The sequence below is a fragment of the Bidens hawaiensis genome, unplaced genomic scaffold (assembly GCF_021521415.1).
Source record: "Bidens hawaiensis isolate Kalapana, Puna unplaced genomic scaffold, B.hawaiensis_p1.1 tig00083603_1, whole genome shotgun sequence".
NCBI lineage: Eukaryota > Viridiplantae > Streptophyta > Magnoliopsida > Asterales > Asteraceae > Bidens > Bidens hawaiensis.
In genome coordinates, this window is record NW_027504007.1 from 1 (window position 1) to 9,591 (window position 9,591).

At 42.9% G+C, this 9,591-nt stretch overlaps 1 protein-coding gene across 1 annotated transcript; it reads left to right on the forward strand.

The window, feature by feature from the left end:
- The first annotated feature begins 5,652 nt into the window (after positions 1-5,652).
- Positions 5,653-8,187, forward strand: LOC143607567 (uncharacterized). Its single transcript, XM_077082968.1, has one exon. The coding sequence runs from the start codon at positions 5,653-5,655 to the stop codon at positions 8,185-8,187; it is 2,535 nt and encodes an 844-aa protein (XP_076939083.1).
- The last annotated feature ends 1,404 nt before the right edge of the window (positions 8,188-9,591 follow it).

Genomic DNA, 9,591 nt, shown 5'->3' on the forward strand with positions numbered 1-9,591 from the left:
AAGCCGGGAAGCGACTCTTAGCCTGGATCGAAGAAAGAGAAAACGCTGAGTAGACAGAGGCTTTGTAAAGATGTCGGCAATCTGATCATCTGTAGTGATGAATTGTACTGAGAGTTGACCTCTAGCGACTCTTTCACGAACTGAATGGAAATCAACTTCAATATGCTTTGTGCGGGCATGAAATACCGGATTGGCTGATAAGTATGTGGCTCCGAGATTATCACACCACAATGTAGAAGTTGAGCGAACTGAGACGCGTAATTCTTGTAAAACGGATTTTATCCAAGTGAGTTCAGAAACTGCATCAGCTAGAGCTTTATACTCCGATTCTGTAGATGACCGAGAGACGGTTTTCTGTTTACGTGCACACCACGAGACAAGATTACACCCTAAATAGATAGCAAATCCCCCGTGGAATGACGGTCATCTGGACACCCAGCCCAGTCAGCATCTGAAAAAGCGGACAGATTATTGAAGGTTGAATCTGCATAGGCATGGAGAACTTGAGTAGACTGTTGCTGAACAAGCAAGCCATGGGAGAGAGTACCCTTTAAGTACCGCAAAATACGCTTTACCCGCGGACCAATGATTCTCCGTCGGAGACTGCATAAACTCGCAGACCTTGTTGACTGCAAAGGCGATGTCCGGCACGGGAAAGAGTGGCATATTGTAAAGCCCCGACAACTTGTCGATAGCGTGCCGGATTGGCAAATGGTGGTCTGTCCTCTAAAGCAAGATTTGCTGATGTAGAAATTGGAGAGAAGGGTTTGGAGTCCAATAGGCCTGCTTTTTGTAGAAGCTCCAAAATATACTTTTGTTGAGATAAAATGATGTCAGCCCCTTTGGAAACAATCTCAATACCCAAAAAATAAGAAAGTTTGCCCATATCCTGAATAGGGTAAGTGCGACTGAGGTGGCTAATAATCGCATCAATAGCCTTTGGATCATTACCTGTAATTATGATGTCGTCAACATATACCAACATATAAAGTACTATGGCCCCGGAGGTGTAAATAAACAAAGACTGATCGGTTTTGGAGCCTCGAAACCCAAGCTGATGTAAGGTGGAAGACAGCTGATGAAACCAAGCACGTGGGGCTTGTTTTTAGCCCATACAAAGGCTTGTGCAGTAAGCAGACATGATCCAGTTTGTGAGGATCCACAAAGCCTTGCGGCTGCTGGAGATAAACAGTCTCTTTTAAGGCTCCATGCAGGAAAGCATTTTGAACGTCTAACTGACGAAGGGCCCACTTTTGCGTGATCGCCAAAGAAAGCACAATACGAATAGTGGTTGCCTTGACCACAGGACTGAATTCCTTGTAGTCAATACCTAGTGGTTGCCTTGACCACAGGACCGAATTCCTTGTAGTCAATACCCGGTTGTTGCCGAAACCCTTTGGCCACTAACCGAGCCTTATAACGTTGAATCATCCCCTTTGGGTCCCGCTTAATCTTGTAAACCCATTTGCAATCGACGATATTAGAACCCAGAACACGAGGAAACTAGTGACCATGTGCCATTTTTCAAAAGTGACAGAGTATTCATCTGCCATAGCTTTACGCCATTGAGGAAAAGTGTTGGCAATAGTAAAGGAGGCTGGTTCGGTGTTAGGGTCGATGGTAGAAGAGGTAAAGGATGATATGTTGTAGGGTGTGGTAGTTTTTGGGTTGGGCCGAAGATTAGAAGGTCGAGGACGAGTAGCTGTTTGGGAACTGGTTTAGGCCTGGTTTAGGGCTGTCTGGTTACTATTTTGGGGCTGTTCGGTGGCTGTATGAGTGTTGTTTTAGGGGCTGGTTGGTGGCTGTTTGGGAGGGTCGTTTGTGGCGGCCATGGTAGGTATGGATTAGGGGAGGCCTAGGAGGTGGAGGAGGAGGTGGGACATGTATTCCCGCTGCTAGGGAGGCTGGGACAGCAGCTGGTGAAGGCTGGTCTGGTGGGTTACCAGCAGCCATAGAGGTGGTATTTTGTTGTACGGAAGGTGGGATAAAGTTATCGGTGTCAGGTGGATTGGGATATATAGAGACATAGAGGTCGGGAGAAGATGAATGGGGAGTGAAGATTGTTAAGTTGAGAAGATTTGAATGGAAAACAGAGTTCATTGAAGCGAACATGTCGGGCAATGTATGTCCGCTCGGTTTCGGGGTCAAAGCACCGATAACCATGATGATGGGAGCTATATCCGAGAAAGAACACATGGAGTGGAACGGAAGTCAATTTTGTGTCTGTTATAAGGACGTAGGTGGGGAAAACATTGTGAACCAAAGACTTTTAAAAAGGAGTAATCGGGTGGATGATGGAAAAGATGTTGAAAAGGAGAGAGAGAAGAATTGGAGCGTGAAGGCATGCGGTTAATAAGGTAGACAACGGTTTCAAAGGCAAAATGCCAGAAACGATGTGGCACATGAGATTGAGCAAGTAAAGTGAGACCTGTTTCAACCACGTGTCGGTGTCGACGTTCCACAACACCATTTTGTTCGCTGGTGTGTGGACAGGAAAGGCGATGAAGAATGCCTAATGATTGAAAGAAGGTGGATAGAGATCGAAATTCTCCACCCCCATTAGTTTGGACCTGTTTAAGTTTGGTGTGAAATTGTCGTTCAACCATAACCAGAAACTGTTTAAAAATATTATAGACATCTGATTTATGTTTGAATGGAAAAATCCACATGAATTTGGAAAAGTGATCTACACACAAAAGAAAATAATTGTGACCGTCACTAGATGGAATCGGGGCGGTCCCTAGACGTCACAAATAAGCAAATCTAAAATATGTGTACTTTTAAAAGTAGAAGTTAACAAATGTAATTTTGATGATTTTCCAATAGAACAAGGTTCACAAAAAGAAACAGAACAATTATTGTTATTCAAAGGTAAATGATAAAAAGACAACATTGACTTCAAAAGCTGAGGATGAGGATGCCCCAATCTTTGATGCCAAATGTTGGAGGAAGCACGATGAGCAGAAAAGGCAGTTTTAGAAATAGCTTGCTGTCTTGGAAGCCTAAGCGAGTAGAGCCCATCATTACTTAGACCCGTGAGGAGGGTAGTGTGTAGACTTGTCCTTCACAGAAAAGAAAGAATCGTGAAATTCAAAATAAACATAATTATCACGACAAAATTTTTGAACAGAAAGGTGGTTTTGTTTAATTTCAGGAACATGTAGGATATTGGTAAGGTTAAAGGTACGGTTTGGGGAATTAAATGTGGATGAGCCAATATGTAAAATTGGTAGACCCTTACCATTGCCAACTTGGAGGTTGTCACTGCCATGATATGCATCAGAGTGCTCGAAGCTAGAGAGATCTAGGGCAACATGATGACTAGAGCCCGTGTCCGGGAGCCAAGAAGAAGAAGCATATGACCTAGTATCTGCAAAATTAGCTGATGGCTGCTGTCTTGGGCGAATAGTGGCTGGGTCCCGATTAGGACAATGAGTGGGAGATGCCCTATGCCACACCTATGACAGGATCCATAAACTACGTTCTGATTTGATGCCCAACTGAATTGACTGCGATTTCCACCACTAGGGCCACCCGAGCGATTGTAACTACCGCGTCCACGACTGTTACCCTGCCGATTGTTGGAGCGATTGTAGCCGGATCGGTTAGTGTAGAAGGCTTGGGGCTGAGATGGCAACTGAAGTTGCACACCAAGTTGGGCTGCTAGTTGTTGGACCGCCTGAACAGCCGCATCTGATGGGGGTGTAGGGCTGCCTCCGGTGGGTTTAGCCGAAGTAGGAGCCATGGCTGAGAATGCTTGAGTAGGTGGAACAATTGGGGCAGAACGTTTAAGCATATAGTCGTGATCAGCAATCACGTCATGAAGTTCGTTGTAAGCAAATTGACGAGTAAGGGCCGTGGTCTTAACGCCATGGTATTCGTCACGTAGGCCAGAAATAACCATCATAACAAGGTCTTTTTCTTTCAAGGGTTCGCCAATATTAGCTAGGGCAGAGGCATATTCTTGTGCACGTTGGAGGTATGCTGTAGGGGTTTCATCAGCCTTCATCTCAATCCTTAAAAGTTGTGTTTTTAAGGTATATTCTCGGGAGGAAGTGTGAGGTGCAAAGGCCCGCTCTAGGGCAAGCCAAAGGTCACGAGCAGTAAGAGTGCCTCTGGCATGATGTAAAGCGCCCTCAGAGATAGTGGAGATAAGGAGCATCCGAACGTGTGCATCGTTGGAAAGCCAGATTGGGTACTGTGAATTGGGCTGGGATTCGGGTGGTGGTGCAGGTGCATTATCTTTGGGAGGGTCTGCAGGAACAGTTATGGTGGTTGGAGGGCAGGGTATGGTTCCGTCAATATAACCAAAGAGATTATTGGTGACTAAGAACGGGTGAATAACCAACAACCAGGAACTGTAGTTATCGGAGTTGAGGGTAAATCCAAACTTGTGGGAGTTGTGGACTGCTTTTTCTTTTTGATCAAAAGCAGTGAGGGTGGCCATAGGTAATTGGTTCTAGAAAAAGAAAGAAAGAGGAAGATTGGAGGGGTGGTACAGCAGAGGAAGACAGCAGCAAAGCTGCTGTTCTGTGATCATGAAAGAATAAAAAAATAATAATAAAGGTAGGGCCGACAAGTTTGTGCTGCAGAAATTAGGGTTAGGAATAACTGGCTGTGATACCAAGTTAATAGAGGGAATATAATTGTTATTGTGAATAATAATAAGGAGATTACAAGATATATATAGACTTGAATAATACAAACTAGACCCTATACAATTAGACATTATTTAAATATGGAATAATATCTTGTCTAACAAATACAAGTACAAAAATTCTATTATTTCAGTATTTACCTAACTTATTGAGTAAAGTGATCTAGGAGTTCCTGTGCATTAAAAATACAATTTTCCGACTTTTGCCCCGTTTTATGTTAGCTAGTACTTTTGATTTTATTCAGTTGACCCGTTAGAGATGAAACTAGACCCTATACAATTAGACATTATTTAAATATGGAATAATATCTTGTCTAACAAATACAAGTACAAAAATTCTATTATTTCAGTATTTACCTAACTTATTGAGTAAAGTGATCTAGGAGTTCCTGTGCATTAAAAATACAATTTTCCGACTTTTGCCCCGTTTTATGTTAGCTAGTACTTTTGATTTTATTCAGTTGACCCGTTAGAGATGAAACAAAACCCGAATTGAGTATTGACCCATTCATATGCAAATGGATCGTTATTGCCATTGCAAACATATACTCACGCATAATAGTTAGCTAATTTTGTACTTGATAAAAGTATGATGGTGCTTTTTTTTAGTTATGAGGGAGACTAGGACTTTAGTAGGTAAGTAATAATATTAACATTCTTGTAAATATTTTAAAGAATTTATACATGGATCATATCAAGTTTACTTTATCTATTTGAGATGAACATCATTAGCTGGTGAACTAGTTTTTAAAATTTTGTGTACGCAAATCTTTCCTGTTCTGCATGTAAGGCTGTAAGCCAGTTGATTTGGTAAAATGTTAGCCGCCTTCTGACAGGACTTAACATTAAATGTGTATGTATATGCGTGTTCGTATTGTTGACATTGATTTTATTGTTTTACGTTCACAGGGCACTTTGGTAATTTGATCCATTGGATGGTTATATTTACGATACTACAATGATGAGTAGTATGCTAACATTTTAGTTGGATCAACATGACACTTGAAGACTTCTTTACCTCAACCGAGTTAAAAGAGGGGCTCACAACTCCAACCAGAGTTAATGACCTCATCACTGTTATCCAAAACCAGAAAGAATACATCGTGAAAAACGTTAGTGAAGCATCCCAGCAATGGTCTGCCGTTGCAAACACCATTGCAGCCACCGAGAGCAAAGAGTGCCTTGAACTTTTCATCCAATTAGACGGACTTGTGTTCATTAATAAATGGCTCAATGATTCTCAAAACCTTATAGACGATATTGGAACCAGTTTGTTAGAAGAGTTGGTTGTTGCATTGTTACGGGCACTTGAGAGGCTGCAAGTGGACCACCATCACTCTGTGGGTTCAGGAGTTGGGTTAACCGTGCAGGGTCTTGTTGGTCATAGTAGTTTAACGGTTCGTGAGAAGGCTAAAGATCTTTGTGATAAGTGGGCCCCGGTTCAGAACAATGACGGAGAACCAACCAATGTTGATTCTGTTAATTTCAATGAAGAAAAAGTGACTGTTCAACAAGAAACTGATAAAGATGAGATAGTGACACAGGAAGTGGTTAAGGAATCTGCAACAGAAATAACTGAATCAGAAAGTTTGGAAGACGCGAATGAGAAGCAGAAGGTTGACTCTGTGACTACTTTATCTAGCACGTTGGAAGACACAACTTTGACTTCAAGTACGGACGTTGTCCATGGTTTGGAGTCGGTTACAAAGACCGAAACAAGGAAAGAAAAGACCAACAAAGATGAGGATATGGTCAACGGTCGGGAATCTCAATCTCCCGTCCTCCCGACTACCACACCGGATGTCAGCAACCCTAGCGGAAGCGGTGATTCTGCTAGCGGTGGTGACGGTTCTGAGAACCCAAAGTCGTCATCGAATACAGAAAGTGATGAAGATGAAAAGAAAGATACTGGAATCGAGAGTGACGGTAATTCGGGAAGCCCTTTGCCTGTATCCAAACAATCAGCAAAAAGCCAAAATGAGGATTTGATTACCAAAAGACCATCTGACATGGAACTGGATTATGGAATGGTGGACCCACTAGAGCTTGCTAGGCAAGTTGCTAATGAAGTGGAACTAGAAGTTGATTCTCCTGAACAAAGTTGCAGCACTTCCACAAGTGAAAAGGAACATCGATCGAGTCCAGGTTTAGGTCATGAGGTTTCATCCGGACCCGCACCCGCACCCGTACTTGAACCCGAACCTAAATCCAAACCTATGATCAATTCAGAAACACTTGATAACTCAACACTAGATCCTGAAAAGGGTTTTTCTGGATTTGATCTGAATGAAGATGTTGCTTTTGAAGAAACCGAGTGTCAGGTGGGCCCGCCTTTAACCCCGGTTTCAGTTGTTGCTGCCGCCAACGGACCACCCGTTGCTCCTTTGCAATTTGAAGGTACTCTTGGCTGGAAAGGTTCAGCCGCAACCAGTGCTTTTAGACGGATACCCGAAGGTGAAAAGACGTTTTCGTCCTCGTCAAGCCACAGCAACTCAACCCAACGTTTAACCCACTTTGACTTTGATCTGAATGTAGCTGAAGCCAGTGAGGACAAAATACAGTTGGATCTTAATAGTCTCGGTGACAGTGATGCTAGCATTGTTACGCTGGACTGGAAACGAGAAACCCGAGTTACGCCTCTGAAACAAAACGGCCCCCACAGCCCGTCCGTATCTTCGTCAATGCAGCCGTCTTACCGCAACATCGATTTGAATTTAAACGACCACCTAACCGTTCCAAATAATGCTTCATCCAATAACCCGTTTCTCGGTAAATTATTCAACAACACACAAGACGAATCGGTTATTTCCATTTTCGGTACCCAAGTTGAGGTGAACTGCAAGGATCATAATAATCATTACATTCCTCCTGTTCAGTCTAACGGAAGGCTTCTAGAACCTTCCGTAGATTTCAACTTGGGGAGATCCGGGTCGGGTCTAGGTTTAGGGCTCGGATCTTCAATCCCTTACTCCAATGTACCAGCTTACGGTTACACCCACAATGGTTTTACAATGGGACCTATGTACGCCCCGCCCGGTGCACCGATCCTGTACATGGTCGATTCAAGAGGTGCCCCTATCATCCCACCAATCCAACCCATCCAACCTGCATTTTCTCAACACACTCAACCTTTCTTCTTCAACATGGGTGCAGCACCGTCTGCTTCGAATGGTGCGGGCCCATCACGCCACGCTATTGATTTGGACTCAGGTTTCGTAACCGACAGGGGGAATAATATTAATCATAACGGAGGGTTGAGGCAGTTTTTGAATCATGATCAAGCGTCTTCGAGTACGAGGGGGGATAATATTATTAATCATAACGGGGGGTTGAGGCAGTTTTTGAATCATGATCAAGCGTCTTCGAGTACGAGGGGGAATAATATTAATCATAATGGGGGACTGAGGCAGTTTCTGAATCATGATCAAGCGTCATCGGGTGCAACTATTGGAGGGAAACGTGATCAACCGGATAGTGGGTGGGATTTGTTTCTGATGAACTATAAGCATCAACAACCACCATGGCAATAAGAGGTCTGTTTTTATTCATGTTGGTATCTGGCTCCCTCTGTCTTTTTATCAGTTTTTATAGCCATAGGTTTATAGAGTAGGCTAGCTGTTAACTTTAGTTGGAGGGATGCTGGTACGATCAGAATAAAACGGCCTTAAGCGGGTTGTTGTTGTTATGGTGGGGAGGGGAGGGGAGGGGAGGGGAGGTGTGATCTTATTTATGAAGATTAATTGGGAAAAGGAAGTAGGTTACAGTGATTTATTTGTTTTCTGAACTTTGTTTACATAGAGTTGTAATTTCTTCAACATAAATATCAAAGAAATTTAGAAAAGTGGTTTGGAGATATGGTGGTTATATATTTACTATGTTAACATGTTGTCTTTGAACCAGATATTATACCATGAGGGTAATATTTACACCAAAGAAATCACTACTGAGTAAAAGTTGTATGATTTGGTGTATGAAGTAATCTTTTTTGGTGTAAAAGGCACCAAACATTTGTATTGATTTGGTTTGGTTTTTAAAAGTATAATCCAGAATTTTTGTTTTGTAACTAGAGTTGAGGCAGTTAGAAGCAGTTTGCCTTAGACGTGCACAAAAAAACCGGTTCCGGAACCTAACTGGTGGAACCGAACCGGAACCGGTTTCAGTTCCAGTTCCAACCCGGTTGGTACAATACCCGGTTTGGGTATTTTTGTACCCGAAAATCGTACCCGGTTCTCATATTTGTATGTTAGTATCAGTTCCAACCCGGTTCCTACCCGGTTCTTAATTGTAACCGGTTCGGTTCGTACCCGGAAAAACCGGTTCCGGCGGGTTTTTTTTGAAGAGTCAAACAAAAGTCAAAGTAGCCGTTGGAACCGGTTCCAACGGTAATATAGCCGTTGGAACCGGTTTTTTAGCCACCAATTAGCCGTTGGAACCGGTTCCAACGGTAATATAGCCGTTGGAACCGGTTTTCGAGAGACAATAGATCCGTTGGAACCGGTTCCAACGGTAATATAGCCGTTGGAACCGGTTTTTAATGCCCAAACCTATATATAACTTGTTTTCCATCACTAATTTCACCACCAAACTCAAAAACAAACTAAAATACTACTCCTTTAGCAAACCCGTTCCGTTACCCGACCATCCAATTAAATATTATTATGGCACCCATCAAAAAAACTAACAAGAAGGCTAAGAAGAGTGTTTTTGTTGCCCCCGTTCCTGTTACGGAGGACCCAAGGGTTGTTACGGTAGTCAACCATAACCGCAACCAAGACATATGGAAGAATTGGGATTTGATTGTGGATGACGAAGGTTATCAAAAGGCTCGTTGCAAACTATGTGGTTCAATATTAAAGCACGATTCCAACTCTACTTTGAGAAAGCACATCGAGAAGCCATATTGCAAGGCGTTGAAAGGGATTGGCGCGACCGAT

What these genes read in the sequence shown, in the direction of transcription:
- LOC143607567 (XM_077082968.1), top strand. Translation starts at nt 5,653, where the DNA reads ATGACACTTGAAGACTTCTTTACCTCAACCGAGTTAAAAGAGGGGCTC.